The sequence below is a fragment of the Thalassophryne amazonica genome, chromosome 1, assembly GCF_902500255.1.
Source record: "Thalassophryne amazonica chromosome 1, fThaAma1.1, whole genome shotgun sequence".
NCBI classification, from domain to species: domain Eukaryota; kingdom Metazoa; phylum Chordata; class Actinopteri; order Batrachoidiformes; family Batrachoididae; genus Thalassophryne; species Thalassophryne amazonica.
Window position 1 is genome coordinate 36,227,036 of NC_047103.1, and position 22,464 is coordinate 36,249,499.

Here is a 22,464-nt window from a genome sequence, read left to right on the forward strand (position 1 = left end):
GTGATCAAATGGAAACAAAACTGAAACCTAGAATAATACTGCACCGTGTATGAAACACTACAGAACTTTTATTTTGACACAAATTCAGGAAGTGGTTCTGCAGCTGCGCCGATTAAATGCTGTAGCTTCACCGATCATGGACTTTCCTCGTGTTGACAGCAGCGCGTGGTTCGAGAACACTGTATTTCCATAATCTCTATAAATATGGGCGGGCCAGCCCACGCACGTCTAAACGTGCAGCGGCCCACCGGGCAAATACCCAAAATCACACATTACCAGTCCGAGCCTGGTGCTATGTGACTAAAAAGATTAATCCAGGTTTTGAGTATGTTTCTTATTGTTACATGGGAAACAAGGTACCAGTAGATTCAGTAGATTCTCACAAATCCAACAAGACCAAGTATTCATGATATGCACACTCTTAAGGTTATGAAATTGGGCTATTAGTAAAAAAAAAAAAGTAGAAAAGGGGGTGTTCACAATAATAGTAGCATCTGCTGTTGACGCTACAAACTCAAAACAATTATGTTCAAACTGGTTTTTAGCAATCCTGTGATTCATTAAACTAATATTTAGTTGTATAACCACAGTTTTTCATGATTTCTTCACATCTGCGAGGCATTAATTTTGTTGGATTGGAACCAAGATTTTGCTCGTTTACTAGTGTGCTTGGGGTCATTGTCTTGTTGAAACACCCATTTCAAGGGCATGTCCTCTTCAGCATAAGGCAGCATGACCTCTTCAAGTACAGCCCCTTGCAAAAATTATGGAATCACCGGTTTCGGATGATGTTCATTCAGTTGTTTAATTTTGTAGAAAAAAAGCAGATCACAGACATGACAAAACTAAAGTCATTTCAAATGGCAACTTTCCGGCTTTAAGAAACACTATAAGAAATCAGGGAAAAAAATTGTGGCAGTCAGTAACGGTTACTTTTTTAGACCAAGCAGAGGGAAAAAAATATGGAATCACTCAATTCTGAGGAAAAAAATATGGAATCATGAAAAACAAAAGAACGCTCCAACACATCACTAGTATTTTGTTGCACCACCTCTGGCTTTTATCACAGCTTGCAGTCTCTGAGGCATGGACTTAATAAGTGACAAACAGTACTCTTCATCAATCTGGCACCAACTTTCTCTGATTGTTGTTGCCAGATCAGCTTTGCAGGTTGGAGCCTTGTCATGGACCATTTTCTTCAACTTCCACCAAAGATTTTCAATTGGATTAAGATCCGGACTATTTGCAGGCCATGACATTGACCCTATGTATCTTTTTGCAAAGAATGTTTTCACAGTTTTTGCTCTATGGCAAGATGCATTATCATCTTGAAAAATGATTTCATCATCCCCAAACATCCTTTCAACTGATGGGATAAGAAATGTGTCCAAAATATCAACGTAAACGTGTGCATTTATTGATGATGTAATGACAGCCATCTCCCCAGTGCCTTTACCTGACATGCAGCCCCATATCATCAATGACTGTGGAAATTTACATGTTCTCTTCAGGCAGGGTGATTCCATAATTTATTCCTCAGAATTGAGTGAGTCCATATTTTTTTCCCCTCTGCTTGGTCTAAAAAAGTAACAGTTACTGACTGCCACAATTATTTTTCCTGATTTCTTATAGTGTTTCTTAAAGCCAGAAAGTTGCCATTTCAAATGACTTTAGTTTTGTGTCATGTCTGTGATCTGCTTTTTTTCTACAAAATTAAACAACTGAATGAACATCCTCCGAGGCCGGTGATTCCATAATTATTGCCAGGGGTTGTATTTTGACATATCCAAACTGATCCATGATACCTGGTATCAATCAATCAATCAATCAACTTTTTTTTTATATAGCGCCAGATCACAACAGACAGTTGCCCCAAGGCGCTCTATATTGTAAGGCAAGGCCATACAATAATTATGAAAAACCCCAACGGTCAAAACGACCCCCTGTGAGCAAGCACTTGGCTACAGTGGGAAGGAAAAACTCCCCTTTAACAGGAAGAAACCTCCAGCAGAACCAGGCTCAGGGAGGGGCAGTCTTCTGCTGAGACTGGTTGGGGCTGAGGGAGAGAACCAGGAAAAAGACATGCTGTGGAGGGGGGCAGAGATCGATCACTAATGATTAAATGCAGAGTGATGCATACAAAGCAAAAAGAGAAAGAAACAGTGCATCATGGGAACCCCCCCACAGTCTACGTCTAAAGCAGCATAACCAAGGGATGGTCCAGGGTCACCTGATCCAGCCCTAACTATAAGCCTTAGCAAAAAGGAAAGTTTTAAGCCTAATCTTAAAAGTAGAGAGGGTATCTGTCTCCCTGATCTGAATTGGGAGCTGGTTCCACAGGAGAGGAGCCTGAAAGCTGAAGGCTCTGCCTCCCATTCTACTCTTGCAAACCCTAGGAACTACGAGTAAGCCTGCAGTCTGAGAGCGAAGCGCTCTAATGGGGTAATATGGTACTACGAGGTCCCTAAGATAAGATGGGACCTGATTATTCAAAACCTTATAAGTAAGAAGAAGAATTTTAAATTCTATTCTAGAATTAACAGGAAGCCAATGAAGAGAGGCCAACACGGGTGAGATATGCTCTCTCCTGCTAGTCCCCGTCAGTACTCTAGCTGCAGCATTTTGAATTAACTGAAGGCTTTTTAGGGAACTTTTAGGACAACCTGATAATAATGAATTACAATAGTCCAGCCTAGAGGAAATAAATGCATGAATTAGTTTTTCAGCATCACTCTGAGACAAGACCTTTCTGATTTTAGAGATATTGCGTAAATGCAAAAAGGCAGTCCTACATATTTGTTTAATATGCGCCTTGAATGACATATCCTGATCAAAAATGACTCCAAGATTTCTCACAGTATTACTAGAGGTCAGGGTAATGCCATCCAGAGTAAGGATCTGGTTAGACACCATATTTCTAAGATTTGTGGGGCCAAGTACAATAACTTCAGTTTTATCTGAGTTTAAAAGCAGGAAATTAGAGGTCATCCATGTCTTTATGTCTGTAAGACAATCCTGCAGTTTAGCTAATTGGTGTGTGTCCTCTGGCTTCATGGATAGATAAAGCTGGGTATCATCTGCGTAACAATGAAACTTAAGCAATACCGTCTAATAATACTGCCTAAGGGAAGCATGTATAAAGTGAATAAAATTGGTCCTAGCACAGAACCTTGTGGAACTCCATAATTAACTTTAGTCTGTGAAGAAGATTCCCCATTTACATGAACAAACTGTAATCTATTAGACAAATATGATTCAAACCACCGCAGCGCAGTGCCTTTAATACCTATGACATGCTCTAATCTCTGTAATAAACTTTTATGGTCAACAGTATCAAAAGCAGCACTGAGGTCCAACAGAACAAGCACAGAGATGAGTCCACTGTCCGAAGCCATAAGAAGATCATTTGTAACCTTCACTAATGCTGTTTCTGTACTATGATGAATTCTAAAACCTGACTGAAACTCTTCAAATAGACCATTCCTCTGCAGATGATCAGTTAGCTGTTTTACAACTACCCTCTCAAGAATCTTTGAGAGAAACGGAAGGTTGGAGATTGGCCTATAATTAGCTAAGATAGCTGGGTCAAGTGATGGCTTTTTAAGTAATGGTTTAATTACTGCCACCTTAAAAGCCTGTGGTACATAGCCAACTAACAAAGATAGATTGATCATATTTAAGATTGAAGCATTAAATAATGGTAGGGCTTCCTTGAGCAGCCTGGCAGGAATGGGGTCTAATAAACATGTTGATGGTTTGGATGAAGTAACTAATGAAAATAACTCAGACAGAACAATCGGAGAGAAAGAGTCTAACCAAATACCGGCATCACTGAGCGCAGCCAAAGATAACGATACATCTTTGGGATGGTTATGAGTAATTTTTTCTCTAATAGTCAAAATTTTGTTAGCAAAGAAAGTCATGAAGTCATTACTAGTTAAAGATAATGGAATACTCAGCTCAATAGAGCTCTGACTCTTTGTCAGCCTGGCTACAGTGCTGAAAAGAAACCTGTGGTTGTTCTTATTTTCTTCAATTAGTGATGAGTAAAAAGATGTCCTAGCTTTACGGAGGGCTTTTTTATAGAGCAACAAACTCTTTTTCCAGGCTAAGTGAAGATCTTCTAAATTAGTGAGACGCCATTTCCTCTCCAACTTACGGGTTATCTGCTTTAAGCTACGAGTTTGTGAGTTATACCACGGAGTCAGACACTTCTGATTTAAAGCTCTCTTTTTCAGAGGAGCTACAGCATCCAAAGTTGTCTTCAATGAGGATGTAAAACTATTGACGAGATACTCTAACTCCCTTACAGAGTTTAGGTAGCTACTCTGCTCTGTGTTGGTATATGACCTTAGAGAACATAAAGAAGGAATCATATCCTTAAACCTAGTTACAGCGCTTTCTGAGAGACTTCTAGTGTAATGAAACTTATTCCCCACTGCAGGGTAGTCCATCAGGGTAAATGTAAATGTTATTAAGAAGTGATCAGACAGAAGGGAGTTTTCAGGGAATACTGTTAAGTCTTCTATTTCCATACCATAAGTCAGAACAAGATCTAAGATATGATTAAAGTGGTGGGTGGACTCATTTACTTTTTGAGCAAAGCCAATAGAGTCTAATAATAGATTAAATGCAGTGTTGAGGCTGTCATTCTCAGCATCTGTGTGGATGTTAAAATCGCCCACTATAATTATCTTATCTGAGCTAAGCACTAAGTCAGACAAAAGGTCTGAAAATTCACAGAGAAACTCACAGTAACGACCAGGTGGACGATAGATAATAATAAATAAAACTGGTTTTTGGGACTTCCAATTTGGATGGACAAGACTAAGAGACAAGCCTTCAAATGAATTAAAGCTCTGTCTGGGTTTTTGATTAATTAATAAGCTGGAATGGAAGATTGCTGCTAATCCTCCGCCCCGGCCCGTGCTACGAGCATTCTGACAGTTAGTGTGACTCGGGGGTGTTGACTCATTTAAACTAACATATTCATCCTGCTGTAACCAGGTTTCTGTTAGGCAGAATAAATCAATATGTTGATCAATTATTATATCATTTACCAACAGGGACTTACAGTTGTGGTACAGTTGAAGGTGCTATATTATTTTTTCTTTTTGAATTTTTATGCTTAAATAGATTTTTGCTGGTTATTGGTGGTCTGGGAGCAGGCACCGTCCCTACAGGGATGGGGTAATGAGGGGATGGCAGGGGGAGAGAAGCTGCAGAGAGGTGTATAAGACCACAGCTCTGCCTCCTGGTCCCAACGCTGGACAGTCACAGTTTGGAGGATCCAAGAAAATTGGCCAGATTTCTAGAAATGAGAGCTGCTCCATCCAAAGTGGGATGGATGCCGTCTCTCCTAACAAGACCAGGTTTTCCCCAGAAGCTTTGCCAATTATCTATGAAGCCCACCTCATTTTTTGGACACCACTCAGACAGCCAGCAATTCAAGGAGAACATGCAGCTAAACATGTCACTCCCGGTCCGATTGGGGAGGGGCCCAGAGAAAACAACAGAGTCCGACATTCTTTTTGCAAAGTTACACACCGATTTAATGTTAATTTTAGTGACCTCCGACTGGCGTAACCGAGTGTCATTACTGCCGACGTGAATTACAAAATTTACGCTTAGCCTTAGCCAGCAATTTCAAATTTCCTTCAATGTCGCCTGCTCTGGCCCCCGGAAGACAATTGACAATGGTTGCTGGTGTCGCTAACTTCACATTTCTCAAAACAGAGTCACCAATAACCAGAGTTTGATCCTCGGCGAGTGTATCGTCGAGTGGGGAAAAACGGTTAGAGATGTGAACGGGTTGACGGTGTACACGGGGCTTCTGTTTAGGGCTACGCTTCCTCCTCACAGTCACCCAGTCAGCCTGCTTTCCCAACTGCTCGGGATCTGCCAGGGGGGAACTAACGGCGGCTAAGCAACTGTGGTCCGCACCGACTACAGGGGCCTGGCTAATTGTAGAATTTTCCACGGTGCGGAGCCGAGTCTCCAATTCGCCCAGCCTGGCCTCCAAAGCTACGAATAAGCTACACTTATTACAAGTACCGTTACTGCTAAAGGAGGCCGAGGAATAACTAAACATTTCACACCCAGAGCAGAAAAGTACGGGAGAGACAGGAGAAGCCGCCATGCTAAATCGGCTAAGAGCTAGTAGCTACGCTAACCTAGCGGATTCCTAAAAACACGCAAAGTGAATAATGTGTAAATAATTTAGAGGTGATTCAGCAGAAGGAGCGCTTCAGTCAAGGCACCAGACAGACCATGAAGCAGCACAGATAACGCACGGCAACAGCGCCAAAAAACAAAATAAAATAAAAATCCACCAGACAGGCCGTGGAGCAGCACAGGCAATGCACGGCAGCAGTGCTAGAAAATAAAATAAAAATCCACCAGACAGGCCATGAAGCAACACAGGTAACGCAGGGCAAGAGTACTAAAAAATAAAATAAAATAAAAATCCACCAGACAGGCTGTGGAGCAGCACAGGTAACGCACGGCAATAGTGCTAAAAAATAAAATAAAAATCCACCAGACAGGCCATGGAACAGCACAGGTAACGCACGACAACGGTGCTAAAATAAAATAAAAATCCACCAGACACGCTGTGGAGCAGCACAGGTAACGCACGACAACAGTGCTAAAAAATAAAATAAAAACGAAAGCGTTATGCGATATATAGGCCCAACACCATAGTAGGAGAAACATGCCCATATCATGATGCTTGCACAGCCATGCTTCACTGTCTTCACTGTGAACTGTGGCTTGAATTCAGAGTTTAGGGGTCGTCTCACAAACTGTCTGCGGCCCTTGGACCCAAAAAGAACAATTTTACTCTCATCAGTCCACAAAATATTCCTCCATTTCTCTTTAGACCAGTTGATGTGTTCTTTGGCAAATTGTAACCTCTTCTGCACATGTCTTTTATTTAACAGAGGGACTTTGCGGGGGATTCTTGCAAATAAATTAGCTTCACACAGCCGTCTTCTAACTGTCACAGCACTTACAGGTAACTCCAGACTGTCTTTGATCATCCTAGAGCTGATCAATGGGTGAGCCTTTGCCATTCTGGTTATTCTTCTATCCATTTTGATGGTTGTTTTTCATTTTCTTCCATGCGTTTCTGTTTTTTTTTTGTCCATTTTAAAGCATTGGAGATCATTGTAGATGAACAGCCTATAATTTGTTGCACCTGCGTATAAGTTTTCCCCTCTCCAATCAACTTTTTAATCAAACTACGCTGTTCTTCTGAACAATGTCTTCAACGTCCCATTTTCGTCAGGCTTTCAAAGAGAAAAGCATGTTCAACAGGTGCTTCATCCTTAAATAGGGGACACCTGCTTCACACCTGTTTGTTCCACAAAATTGACAAACTCACTGACTGACTGCCACACTACTATTATTGTGAACACCCCCTTTTCTACTTTTTTTTTTACTAATAGCCCAATTTCATAGCCTTAAGAGTGTGCATATCATGAATGCTTGGTCTTTTTGGATTTGTGAGAATCTACTGAATCTACTGGTACCTTGTTTCCCATGTAACAATAAGAAATATACTCAAAACCTGGATTAATCTTTTTAGTCACATAGCACTAGTATTATTCTGAACACTACTGTATACGTATAATCTGTTGCCCATGACCAATGTCCTGCAGTTTCCCTTTATCACTACCACACCATTTGCACACTGTCTTAACAAAAAACTGCTGCTGTTACAAATACTGAATGGTTTGCACTACTGCACTTTCCACTTTTACTACTACCTCAGACACTACACTGTAAAAACTTGTGCACTTTAATGTCCTTATTGTCGAAATGTCTTGTCCTGTCATCACTGAGGGAAGGTGAGAAATGCAATTTCGATTCCTTGTATGTCTTGTACATGTGAAGAATTGACAATAAAGCCGAATTTGACTTTGACTTTGACAGAGTCACCCGGCACACCTACAGGAAGGAGTGTCGGTGGGACGACGGATGCTGAGGAGGCGACCAGGTTGCTGGCTGAGAGAAGGCGCCTGGCCCGAATACAAAAGGAGCAAGAGGAGAGACAGCGACAGGAAGAGGAGAGGTGCATGAGTGAAAATGCACATTTGTACCTGAACTCATCATTCCAGTAGTGTTGATAATATATTGGACAGACGAATTTGACCTTGATATATAAATTTTGGCATAGCTACTGATTAGCCTGCCTATTTTTACAGGCTGAGAGCCGAAGAGGAGCAGAGGAGACAAGAGGAGGCACATAAACGTCAGGAAAGAGCTGCACAGCAGGCTGAGGAGGAGCGGGCGAGGCGGGAGGAAGAGAGGAGGTGCAGGGAGGAAGAGGAGAGAAGGCAGAAGGAGCAGCGGTGGAAGGACATGCAGGACGAGCTGGACAGAGAGGTCAGGCTTCATAAATGTTATATAAGGAAGTGGCTATCCGTACGCAGCTGCATTCAAGTCATGTCTGGGAGCATGCGCTGGTGCCGCACCTCACCACATCCAGGACATCACCGAACCACCTTGGATTCTGGATGACAACCACCCAGGCAGACAAGTAACTATATTATAACAATAATAATATATTTATTTATAAAGCACTTTAAATAATAATAATGAAAAAAATCAACAAAGTGCTGAACAAACTCCAGAACAACATGAAGATCCCTGTATCACAGTGACAAACAGTACATAGGTACAGTTAACCACTGCATTTGTCTTAACACCAACCTGGAGTGTGTCAGACATTTTTCACTTCAGTGAACAAACAAATTATAGGGGAAAAAGACAAAATATTATTTTATTATAAATAATAGTAAGTCCCTTCGGCTGCTCCCTTGTTATCACTCGGGGTCGCCACAGCAAATCCAAGGTGGATCTGCATGTTGAATTGGCTTTTACGCCGGATGCCCTCCCTGAAGCAACGCCACATTACATAGAGAAATGTGGCAGGGGTGGGATTTGAACCCGGAACCTTCTGCACTGAAACCAAGTGCAAGTAATATATTTTAATATTGTCAATAATGTGGCTTACAAAAAATATCTTGGTATTTGAACTGGAGTCACTTGTTTTTGTAAGATGTCTGTTTGTGGGAAAAGTTCATATCATACTGTAATTTCATAAACATTTGTTTGTTTATGAGTTTGTTCCACTCCTCCAAGGTGTTTGAGCCAGTTTCCAATAGACCTGCTGTGAACTTGTACATTGACCCCAGAACTGCCCTTAACGGGTTTGTTGTGGCAAAGCTCAAGGTTATTGGAATCAAAGGACAAAATTGACATTTTTCACCCTGATTTACATCGAACCTGGCACACATATGGAGCTGGCTTCTGGACTTGCCAAAACAAGGTTAAATTTGCCAAAGGTCAGTCATTGGGGTCAAAGTTATGTCAATCAGTCAGTGAATGTTGGCCAAGAAAGTGCTGTAAAAAATTCATTTTGACAACAATCAAGGTTAAGGAATTGAATTTTTCAAACTGATTTTGGCCAAAACATAGCACACAGTGACCTCTGGATGACCTTAATCATTTGGGTGAAGGTCAAGGTCATTGGGGGAAATGTCAGTTTGCCATAGCTGTTACTGTTGTAATGCCCAAGGGTACTATGGCCTAGTTTTCTTAAATGTCTTTAAAAGTCATTCTGAAAAGATGCTGCTCCATGTCCACTTGTGACATTGCTAATTCAAATGCCGCTGTGTTATTGATTCAAATGGGAACCAATTTTTTTGACTTGTCTACTAATTTTATGGAGGCCCAACTGATTCAAATTTGGCTTCTGAATCAGAACAGACTCCAGAAATCCTTTGACTCTGTACTTCAACCAGTTGTCTGACATGGAGGGTCAATAAATCCTTATGGACTTGTTCTTAGTGTCCATGTTTATGGAATTTGGGTGAACACTGGTGAATCGTGTTTCAAAGAACACATCTTGATGAGTCACAAAAGTCTCCATCTCAAGTGAGACTTTTCTCAATTATCATTCTGCAATTCATGAACACCTCTTTTCTAGTTACAGTGAGCAGTTATGTTGACATGTACCAGGCAACACATGAAGGTCTAGGAATTTATCAGCAACAATGCTGAAAGTAAAGTTCTTTATATACGCTACAATATTACTGTGTGATATTTCCAGTGAGATGCAACTGCAGTATCAATGACCTGCTTATTTCTGCTTCCATCCCAGACTATTCTTAAACCTGATCATTGCACAGGATGCATCATAAATGATGCTGCATTTGCTCTTAGCGGGGAACAGTATACTGTAATCAGATCTATGAGTCCACCTTAAATTACTCAAAAACTATTAATCATCTTGGCATAAAAAATATTTGCAAGGCTATTATTCACATTGCCAGCTTTAGAGAATGGATACATAAATGTATTATTTTTGTTTTAGAGGGAAGAGGCTGCCCTGCGAGCCCAAAGAGAGGCTGAGAGGAAGAGACAGGAGAGAGAGCTGCAGCACATGCAGGAGGAGCAGGAGAGACTGCAGAGGAAGAAGGTACCACAGACCTGTGTTATACAGTATATCAGGTATATTTCAACTGCACACATAAACTCTCGTTAAATTCATGAAAGGAATGGTAATATGACAGTCACCTGTACAACAATATAAAATCAGTGGTGATTTCACAAACCTGAGCAGTAATGTCTGTGCTGGTTTTTGTGTTAAAAGAGAATTGAGGAGATTATGAAGAGAACACGGAAGAGTGAAGTGGAACCTCCATCTGCTGTCACAGGTGAATGTTAATTCATGATCTTGTTCACAAGAAATGGCCTCCTGGATACATCTAAAAATGTGAAGTTCTTTCCCTCAGGACTTTGATGTTTCCAAATTTTCTGCACAGTCATACCTTAAAACTTACAAAAAATAAAAATAATAAGACTCCCCAACCCTACCTTTATATGGAAAATCATAAATGTATTAGATGTGCAACAGAAAACATATTGTAAACGCAAAAGTGTTGCGTTTATATTTTTGTTGAGTGTACATTAAATCATCATTTTAACAGTGCTTTTCTTTAGACAAGTCAGAGGGTGATACATGAATATTTCCACTTCATTTTAGGGCTGAAACAATTAATCGAGTAACTCGAATAATTCGATTACAAACTAGAAGCACTCGGAGAGCGCAAACCTCCACCAAGGCCATAGGGTCATTGATGTCACATGGAATACCTTTTGGCAAAGAGACTTATTACACATCATTTCACGCATCTACCATCATGTTTCAGATTCAGTGGTTAAACCCTTAGATCTTCAGCAAATGTATTTATAAAGAGAAACTGCATGAACTACACAAGTAGTTTTATTTTCTAATAAGTATATTCAATGAGGAGAAAGAAATGCTAAATTATTGTTGTGTCATAACTTAATTTTTGTTCAGCCTTTGTGGCCCGTCTTCATGAAGTTAGATGCAAAAATGTTTAAATTGGCCCTATCCTGCAATGATAAAGAATCCTTAAAAAAATTACTGGATCCAGATCGTGTTCTGGATCATTACCAAAATTTAAGTTAGGCCAAGATACACCCCTGGTAAAAATTTCATTGAAATCCGTTGAGGATTTTTTGAGTAATCCTGCTAACAAACCAACCAACAAACAAACGGACACGACCGAAAACAGGAACATTTTTACCTCCTTGGTGGAGGTAAAAATGATCGAGGCAAATTGCCTCCAGGCTTCGTTTAATGCTGTAGCATATACGCTAGATCTGTATGTGGTAATGTAATGTAAAGAGCGTTTATTGTCATTGTACATACATACGTATATACAACAAAATTTGTCCTCTGCATTTAACCCATCCTAATGACAGTTGGACACAATCCAACCACTAGGAGCAGTGGGCAGCCGCAGTCCAGTGTCGGTCCACCCTGCCTTCACTGCGCATGCGTCATTAGCCACAGTTCACCGATTATCACCTCGTTTCTGCTTAAAACTGCACTCCAGTCATCATCTATCTCAGTGACAGATATATGAAGCTTTTGTGCAACAATCACTTCCACATAAATTCAGCATAATTTCATCACAAAAGACGGAGGAAGTGATCAGAGCGCCACAGCTACATGAGCTGCTAGCTATCGCGTTCATTGCACCTCCCCCATTTCAAAGCATCACGGAGTATCACCTCGTTTCTGCTTAAAACTGACTTTACAATGATTTAAAAGGTTTTACCTTGTCATCTGATGGTTAATAATCCCATTAATCCATCTGACCGCTTTGGGTGAAGAGAGTCCGTGTCAAACGAGCTGCTGAGCTCGGAAATGATGAATGCGCAGTAGAGGCTGGGCGTACCAATATTTAGGGGGGACCGTTAGATCTACGACACCAGAACCCAGCAGTATACTAGCATGCTGGGTGGTAAACAAAGGGACATCAGCTGTGTTCGCTCGTCCATAAACAGTGTTGTCAGTTCTCACAAGATGGACGACAGGACAGTCCACATTGTAAGAACAGCAAACAGTTTTAGACTCAAACAGACAAAACTTTATCAGTTTTATAGTGTTTTCAGCCTCTGGGCTCCATGAGGCAGTTTAATTAATGAGCGTTAAAACCAACCAGCATTTTGTGAATTTGTGATTTCAAATCAAATTTCAAATGTATTAATTTATATAGCCCCAATTCACGATGAGATCGCCTCAAGGTGCTTCACACAACATAATAAAAACAGAAAAAAACTGAATTAAAAATTTAAAAACAATAAAAAGACAAAACCATAAAAGAATACAAGAATAAAAACACATCATAACACTAACGATAAAACAAGGAAAACAAATGAGTCTTTAAACGTGATTTAAAAGTCTCCACAGTATCCGACTGCCGCATGTGTGCTGGGAGATCATTCCACAGAGCTGGGGCACGATAAGAGAAAGCTCCATTATACTTTTCATACTTTTGGTATGAAAAGTATTTAACATGTATTTTACCTGCATGTCTCACTAAGCAGGAGGAACAACATAAACTAGCCTGCGCACTGTGGATGTGCCTGATCTTCTTTGCTTCCATTTAAAAAACAAGATGGTGCACAAAGCAACTCACCTTTGCTATGATGATTTGAGACATGTCTTATGATGATCTTGTTCACGGACCCCACAACAAAGTATTTTATCCCTGATGAAACAGCTGTAGATGTCCAGGTACTGAATATTAGGAACATATTCACATGTCAGCAGCTCCAAAAAGCATCTGCAAAAAATACTGGTCCTGAAGGCCAGGCCACACAATGTTAGTCATATACCTATTTTTTACTGACTTTGCCACAAAAAAGGATTTTGCTCTTAGGTTGTCAAATATTGGAATGTTCAGCAGCTGTAAACAATTGATTTCATCCAATGTGTAGGTATACATCTCACGGCGTGGTTTGGTGACGTCAGCGCATGCCCTCTATAAGAGCTAATCAATGTAGCAGCCGACGCTACAACTTTAGAAAGAAGCACACTGAGTACAATAAAGCCTTTAAAGAGAAACAGGATCCATGCTGATCATCTGAAACAGACTCACTGTGCATTTAAAGTGAAGCCATGTGTTCGTATATTTTTAAAAACATGGTTTGGTCCACTGTCTGCTCTCCACCTCTGCAGATGAAGCTAAAGTTTCACTGTTTAATTGTAATTTAAGAAGCTTCCTTTATGAATCATGTTTAACTATTCAAAAAATGCTTTTATTCAGATTGATAAGTGCACAGTTTATTTATCAAAGTGGCTTTTGTGCAAAAGCTGGACTCTACAGATGTTTTTCACAAGCTGTGGTCACGTTCACTGTCCATTCGGGGTTTTCACGTATCCCATAATCCCTTGTGTGCCAGAGAGTTGCTGCAGTCAAAACAACATAGAGAATCCACACGATGACAATTGTAAATGAATATTATACTACAAAAATGTAATTTTTTATGTTTTTCATCACGTTAATAAGAGACTGCTGCATAATACCCTGAAAACGTGGTAAAACAATGATAACAAATAATCCGTGTCTGTTACATTTAATCTGCATGGAATTTAATAAACTCAAACCGAATTTCAGATATATTATATATATTAGTCTGGAACAAAGAGGACAAACAGTGTTGTAAAGAACAATAATCAAGACGTTAAAGAGCAAACTTAATTTTCTCCCAGAATGACATGATCAGGAAGCAAGCGTAGCTCACAGCAGCTCCTATTGAAAATAACGGAGAGACAGCCTGTGATTCTCGCATGTTTACATAAACAAACGCAATAACAACATCTATAAACCCAGAGAATATATTCACGAGAGTTTTAGGCACAATCTAAAAATAGTTTTATGTTGCGATGTTAATGGTGTTGTCCGTATGCAGCGGTTAAAGTGCAGCCTGATCAGAGTGTCTTGATGCAGTTCTCAGTGTTACTGAGATCTCGCAGCGGGGCGACCTCTCCGAAGTTTTGCGGGATTTGAAACCTGAAAAGCCTCAATAGGCTAAAGATTTCACAGAGTGCCTGTGCTTACAGCCTGGGAAAGCTCAGAAACTCATAACGATGTGATAAAAAAAAAAATTACCCAGGAAAACAGAGAGGGGGAACACCCTAAGCTTAAATATAATGTATTGCTAAAATACCCTCGGCCGTATGAGCATAAAAATAGGAAACAGAGTGTGTGTTAGCCATCTTTGAACGTGTCCAAGGTCTGCATCCCAAGAATGTTCCCTGTGAATTTGAAGGCTTTGGCAGTAATAGGACTGGACTTACGCTGAGCACAGACAGACACACAGACAGACAGACAGATGGATGGATGGACGGATGCAAAGGCTTTGCCGTACCCGATGGCTATATTTTGGCCTCATGTAAAAATCTGCCTGTTGGCACAGCAACATTGTGCCATTGCTTAAGGCAAGTCCTGCCACTATTGATATTGTTTAAAAATGCAAAAGTACTTTTTATCCGATTACTTGATTAATCAATAGAGTACTTGATTCCAAAAATATTTGACAGCTGCAGCCCTTGTTCATTTACATCAATTGTTAACATGTACAAATGCTACGGTAAATGGACTGCATTTATATAGCACTTAACAATTATGCCTCACATTCACCCAGACACACCGATGTCAGGGTGCTACCATCCAAGGTGCTCACTACACACCGGGAGCAACTGGGGATTAAAGACCTTGCCCAAGGGTCCTTCATTTTCCAGTCAGGCTGGGGTTTGATCTGACGATCCTCTGGTCTCAAGCCCAACACTTAACTGCTACACCATGACCTCCTATGGCACTATTCCATCTAAATTTGATGCTTCTTCAAAACTGAATGACTGTGCACGAAAGAGGCGAGTGAGGGAAGCCACTAAGACCACCCATGACAACTCTGAAGGAATTATGTATAAGCCTATAATCAGTGGTGGGCACACTTCCGATAATCCGATAACAGATAATTATCGAAGATAATGTTTTCATTATCGGATTATCTTTTTAGATAAAATTTAAAAACCATCATCAGAGTAATTATCTTCCGATGAATTACCGTCATAACTTTTAGACTAATAACGTACTAAACTAAGCTGAACAGTGAAAAACATTTTTAAAACTGTTAAAGCTGTTCAGACATACCTGTTAAAAGTTTCTTAATAGGCATGTTGTTCTACCCTCTGCAAACAGAAACCAGTCTATCCTCTGTAAGCAAAGGAGAACTGGTGATAAAAAAAAAGTCATTTACTTTAACATGAGACTAATATAATCGCAATGTCACCAAGTCATCCAGAGGCATACATGTTTAACTTATGGTTCAAATTTTAACCACTCATTTTAGACAAGTTATTTAAAATTATTGTCATGTCTGAAGTTTATAAAGTGAAAATATCAGATATATGTTTTCATTTTAAAGTAATGTGCTAATTTTTAAGGTTTTGTGAGCACATGCTGTGCCAGGCAGCAGTGCATTATGGGTAGCATAAGGTCATCGCAGACGTTCACGACAGGACAAATGCATTTCAGACACTCTGTTCAGGGTCCACAGATAACAGCATTAACCTCTAGTGCCTAAAACTCTCGTGAATATATTCTCTGGGTTTATAGACGTTAGTGTATTTGCGTTTGTTAAATTCCATGCATCTTAAATGTAGCAGACACGGATTATCTGGAATTTTGTTTGACATTTTTTCAAGGCCGCTACTGGCCAGGAGTGTTCATGGCAGTATTAAACGTCTGGGTACATGGCTGCTCTCAAAGTGTTGGTATTGTCCATTGTCCAAGCGCTTTTTGTGTGCATATATTTGTTAACTTTGTATTCTAAAACTACGGTTAGAAGTAATTCCGACTCCTTATCGGTCCACACGAACGAGGTTGGCGCCATGTTTTTAGTTTTTGTGGGAATGATAAGAGAATAAGGCTCCTGATTGGATAGAATTTTAATCAGTACCGCCACCCAAAGGTTTGGCAGACTAATTACAACACATTTATACGGTTCGATGTGGATGGATTTTTTTTTTAAATGACGTAGTGTGGATGAAGTTTTTTCCCCAAACTGAAAGGGTAAGATATTCGGTTTTACAAATACCTGACAACGTGTGTACATGGCCTTATGTCTGTGAAAGGCACTATATAAATAAATTTACTTACTTACTTACTAATATTGAGTGCACGTTTTACAACATCATAAAAGTTTTAAAACATGCAATTGCGATGACACTTCCAGGGCTCCGTAAAAATGCCTGTTTTTACAAATAAAAATGGAATATTTTACAAAAGCACATTTATCTTTAAACCAACACATGACACACGTCACATTAACGTGTTGGTTTACATAATGGATTACTGAACCAATCACTGTTTAGCACTTTTACCCAGAATGCTTTGCGGTCTGTGTTTGTTACAAAACCTCAGAATTAGTGCCTTATTCAACATTAAAAGATATATGTTATATTTTAACTTTGTACAAATGACAGAATTGACATTAATGGAGTTATTCTATCAGTATTTTCAAAAAACCATAAGTTAGTATGACTTTATTTTTCAAGACCTCTGCCTGACCGGAGTGTTGAAATTGATAGGGCCTTATGGTTGCTCTCTGTGTCCCTTTGTTGTGGGAGTGCTCTTATAAACAAGAGCTTCCAGCAGGGGCATAATGTTGAAAGAAAAATTATGATTAGTAAAAAGTTGATTTCATGGGTGTTCTCCGGATTTGTCTGTGCTGCTTCCTGCAGGGGGCAGCATGGTCAAACATTCTTGCTTATTCTTTAGGTCTTTTACCACTTTTGATGTTTTCAAAAGCGATCGTGTTAAAAATCAATTTCAGCTCTTTAGTAACTGCAAATGTCCCATAGACAACACCGGAATTTATCGGTTATCTGTAACTTTTGATACATTTTTGGGTGGTTTATCGGTTTAGCTTTATCAAAGATAACTTTTCAGTTATCTTATTATCTGTTATCGAAGTTAATTTTTTGGTTATCTGTGCCCACCACTGCCTATAATGTTATGGGCTTTTCCAACAAGGCAACTGGCTGTGAAAAGAATGTCCTAGTGTAAATTCATCAAAATGGATCAGTAACTGTGTCATGCATAAATTTGATGTCGTTTATTTATTTATTTTAGTTCATTGTGTGAAAGAATTTTGTTTTGTTGAAATTCATTAACTTTGGACATTTTGTTTAAAAAAGTTATTAATTTACATGTATTTCTGAATACATTTTAAACTCTGTACTTAAAACCAGTTGTGTTAATAAATCTAATCAAAACTGTAGAAATCAACCTGCTGGTGTTGTTTCATGATGATCTCAGCTGCAGTGTGACTCAGCAGCATTTTTCAGAACAACAGCTTCCTCTGATGTTTATTAGGAGTAACACAGACACAAGATGCAGCATTTTGTTGAAATCTACAGCTCGTTTTATACATTACTTTCCCCCAAACACTGGGATCTTGAGTGAAAACGAAATATACAACTCTCTGCAGTATTGCATATTTTAAAAATCAGATTATTAAAATGTCAATAAAAAGGCTCCACTTGCTGTTTGCACAGCTTCCCAATGATTTGAATTTGTTACTAATAGCATACTGATTAGCAGCAATCAACACTTTTAACTAATGAAAACTTAAAATATAGTTTGAGGGCTGTATTTTACACAAAGCAGCACACAGCGCAGCGTAAGTGTCATTGATAGTTTCCAACCATAATGTTTGAATAGCACAAGTGCTTGCATTCATCTGTGTGCCCATGCGCTCAAACGTACATTGCGCTGGTGTAGCAGCAGAAAGACTGTGCCATAAACTATCAAAAACCTAGTCTAAAGCAGGGTGCAGTTTTTCTGCTGTTTATACAGCACACTATCCAGATAAGCCTTACAAATGTGGCTTCATGACATGTGCATTCTGCTTGTACACACACAGATACACATTAGCTTTCAGATTCATCATCTTCACTTGTCAAATTCAAACACAACTGGATTGAACAGAACTGGAGGAGGAGGTGTTGGAGCATTAAAGTGCTCAACTCAAATGCTTCACATCAGAGAGCTCTGGTGGATGTTGGTCCTATAAATGATATGCTGGCAACCCCCCCACACACATTGCCCATAACACAGGCTTTTGCTCCTCTATATAATAATTTGAAATAGAGTAAAGACTATTTCATAAGAAAGCAACTGGCATTGCAGTCACTTTCACAAACCTGTGAATACACCATTTAATAATAAAGTGATTGTGGACTGAAACCTAAATCCACTGATCCCAGAAAACAGGGCAAAATTAAAATTAGTTAATACCATGAATGAGTTTTTCCACACTGTTGTTGGTGATGTGCTTCCTCAATCAAATTTAGACCATATCCTTGTGGGTAGACATGTTGTATTTTGGTGCGATAAAAATATATTGAATTGAATGATTGTCAAAATAATTTGCTGTCTTTTTGCTCTCTAAATTGAGTAGTAATTACCTCTGTGTGTATCACCTCTAGCATTTCTGAATCGTTTCAGCTTCTGTCCCTACTGCAGCAGGATTCTTGGTGACAAAATCTTTAGTTACTTAAAAATAGAATTTCAAATAGACTTCAATTGACAGCAAAATTACATTTCATTTGGTTTATGTCACACCAAATGATCAGCATATCTGTGTCGACATTACAACAAATTGAAGTTGTTGCATCAAGTTATTAATAAAGAATGACAGTCAAAGACAATAACTGTAAAACTTTAAATAACAGTGTGGTACCAAACATAGGGTTGGAGTTCAAATATAACAGTCTCACAGGTCACACTGAGCAGGAGTCGCTGTGTTTGCAAGTTACCACAGTTAGTGCATGTTGACACATTACTGTGGGATGACACATGAAGGACCATTCCAGACATTTTTATCGTAGCTAATTGTGCTAATCCCACCATAATCTGACATCAGCACCATTAGCACTACTGCTGGTTGCTATTTAAAATAAGACATCAGACCTTGACCTTGAACCAAATGACTCCAAAATCTAAGCACCTCAAGATATCCATCCAAGTAATATTTCCACCGAGTTTGACACATCTAGGTTTCTTGGTTGTTGAGATATAGAAAAAATATGTTTTGTGGGCTACGTTTGTCTTCACCTTTGAGCAAACTACTCCAAAATCTAAACACTTCTAGATATCTATCAAAGTAGTATTCCTACCAAATTTGAAGGAAATTCATTCAACTGATTTAACAATATTGTGCTTGCTCCTTTGCCGACACACGGGGGAAAAGCAAAACCTTTTGTCAGTATAACCAGTGTCCTGACCATATAGTTGGTTCTTCAAATTAAAATCTAAATTGAAATCTGGCAGCAGTATTAAATGACAGCGAGGTGGATTTCAGGTGCCAACATCAGCCTGAATCAGGTCGACGGCAGCTGTAAAACATTCATTAGTGAATGTACCAGGAAAAAAAAGAAAAGGTTTGTAATGACACTGTGTGTTGGCAGCACTTGAAGAGAGAGTTGAAGCTGCTGTGACTGTAAAGGATGATGGTCAGACTCCTGCTGAAGCGCCCGTCATCCTGCTGGGACCCATGGAGAACAAGACCTGTGTGGACGAGCTGTCAGATGGAGTGCAGTCCATGGATGTCAGGTGAGGTTCCTGACACTTTACTCTTAACTGTGTGATTCTCTTCTCTTGTAACTGAACCTTAATACTGATTTAAGCTTTTGAAGGATTAAAATTCTGTATTTCTTTGTTCTTGTTTCTGTCAAGCTCTCCGTCTGTCTCCATCAGTCCAGTGTCCAGAGATGAGCAGGCAAGTGCTCACGAGTTTTCTCCGGTCACAGAGGCTCCAGACGGCAACAGTAAAGTCTGCTCCTTGGAGCATCTGATGGAACTCGATGTCCAGCCTCAAGGTGCAGAAACGCCCCCCTTCCGAGAGCTGCAGGCCGGCAGTGGGGCGGCTCTGGGTGACCTCAACAAGAACCTACTGCTCCAAGCTTGCAGTGCTGCCTCTGAATCCTCCCAACTTATCCATAGCCTTGGACCGGGCAAGCTGGATGTGAAGTAGGAAGGTAGAGACAGATGCACATCAACCTCCAAACAAACAAACCTATCATAGCTAACAATTCATCCTCTAGCTTAAAGCATCTTCTGGATCCAACCAAAATATGTTCTGATCAAATTCAAACTAAAAATCACAAATTTCCTAGGACATCATCTATCTGTTAACCAACTTTCATCAACATGCTCTGCACTTTTTTGAGTTAATTGTTGCTGTGTGCCAAACATTCTTGTGGATGTCATTTCCAGAATGTATTCTAGATTACCTGCAAAACTGAAGTACTTGTTTCCCAGAAACATTATCTATCAGCTCACTAAATTTTACTGAAATCTGTTGATTCGTTTTTGAGTTAAGCTGCAAACAGACAAACAACCAAACAGACAGATACCGGCTGGTGAAAACATTGCCTCCTTGGCAGAGGCATCTATGGTATCCGGAGTCGGGTCGCGGGGGCAAACATGAATTTCATAATTTTAAAAAATGGAAGTGAACCCAAAGACATTTTTCTCACAAGGCTTTTGTTTGTGTATGTATGGAAATGCAGTGTTGCATCCTTATGGTGATGTCACCATAAGGATGGGACATCAAAACAGTCCCAGGAGATTCTTGAAAGGACTGTCCCTGAGAAAGTTGCTAATGGTGCTGAATCACCTCTAAATTATTTTCACATTATTCAGTTTGTGTGTTTTTAGGAATCCGCTAGCTTAGCGCAGCTATTAGCTCTTAGCCGGTTTAGCATTCTCCTGTCTGTCCCGCACTTTTCTGCGCTGGGTGTGAAATGTTTAGTTATTCCTCGGCCTCCTTTAGCAGTAACGGTACTTGTAATAAGTGTAGCTTGTTCGTACCTTTGGAGGCCAGGCTGGGCGAATTGGAGACTCGGCTCCGCACCTTGGAAAATCCTACAGCTAGCCAGGCCCCTGTAGTTGGTGCGGACCAAGGTAGCTTAGCCGCCGTTAGCTGTCCCCCAGCAGATCCCGAGCAGCCGGGAAAGCAGGCCGGCTGGGTGACTGTGAGGAAGAAGCATAGTTCAAAAGAAAAAATAATATAGCACCTTCAACTGCACCACAGACTAAAACAGTTAAATGTGGTCTATTAAACATTAGGTCTCTCTCTTCTAAGTCCCTGTTAGTAAATGATATAATAATTGATCAACATATTGATTTATTCTGCCTTACAGAAACCTGGTTACAGCAGGATGAATATGTTAGTTTAAATGAGTCAACACCCCCGAGTCACACTAACTGCCAGAATGCTCGTAGCACGGGCCAAGGCGGAGGATTAACAGCAATCTTCCATTCCAGCTTATTAATTAATCCAAAACCCAGACAGAGCTTTAATTCATTTGAAAGCTTGTCTCTTAGTCTTGTCCATCCAAATTGGAAGTCCCAAAAACCAGTTTTATTTGTTATTATCTATCGTCCACCTGGTCGTTACTGTGAGTTTCTCTGTGAATTTTCAGACCTTTTGTCTGACTTAGTGCTGAGAATGACAGCCTCAACACTGCATTTAATCTATTATTAGACTCAGTTGGCTTTGCTCAAAATGTAAATGAGTCCACCCACCACTTTAATCATATCTTAGATCTTGTTCTGACTTATGGTATGGAAATTGAAGACTTAACAGTATTCCCTGAAAACTCCCTTCTGTCTGATCATTTCTTAATAACATTTACATTTACTCTGATGGACTACCCAGCAGTGGGGAATAAGTTTCATTACACTAGAAGTCTTTCAGAAAGCGCTGTAACTAGGTTTAAGGATATGATTCCTTCTTTATGTTCTCTAATGCCATATACCAACACAGTGCAGAGTAGCTACCTAAACTCTGTGAGTGAGATAGAGTATCTCGTCAGTAGTTTTACATCCTCATTGAAGACAACCTTGGATGCTGTAGCTCCTCTGAAAAAGAGAGCCTTAAATCAGAAGGGCCTGACTCCGTGGTATAACTCACAAACTTGCAGCTTAAAGCAGATAACCCATAAGTTGGAGAGGAAATGGCATCTCACTAATTTAGAAGATCTTCACTTAGCCTGGAAAAAGA

At 39.9% G+C, this 22,464-nt stretch overlaps 1 protein-coding gene across 6 annotated transcripts in view; it reads left to right on the forward strand.

Annotated features, from left to right (window-relative positions):
• The window catches only part of LOC117508221 (MAP7 domain-containing protein 2-like), an 83,537-nt gene that overhangs the window by 47,747 nt on the left and 13,326 nt on the right, over positions 1 to 22,464 (forward strand). For 5 of the 6 annotated variants that reach the window (XM_034167889.1, XM_034167904.1, XM_034167926.1 and 2 more), the window contains 6 exons: positions 7,936 to 8,074; positions 8,208 to 8,388; positions 10,382 to 10,486; positions 10,661 to 10,724; positions 19,865 to 20,009; positions 20,133 to 20,434. In XM_034167889.1, coding sequence (XP_034023780.1) covers positions 7,936 to 8,074; positions 8,208 to 8,388; positions 10,382 to 10,486; positions 10,661 to 10,724; positions 19,865 to 20,009; positions 20,133 to 20,430 — 932 coding nt within the window. In that variant the 3' untranslated portion in view covers positions 20,431 to 20,434. The remainder of the gene's footprint in view (positions 1 to 7,935; positions 8,075 to 8,207; positions 8,389 to 10,381; positions 10,487 to 10,660; positions 10,725 to 19,864; positions 20,010 to 20,132; positions 20,435 to 22,464) is intronic. The other variant, XM_034167897.1, reaches the window with a different exon arrangement.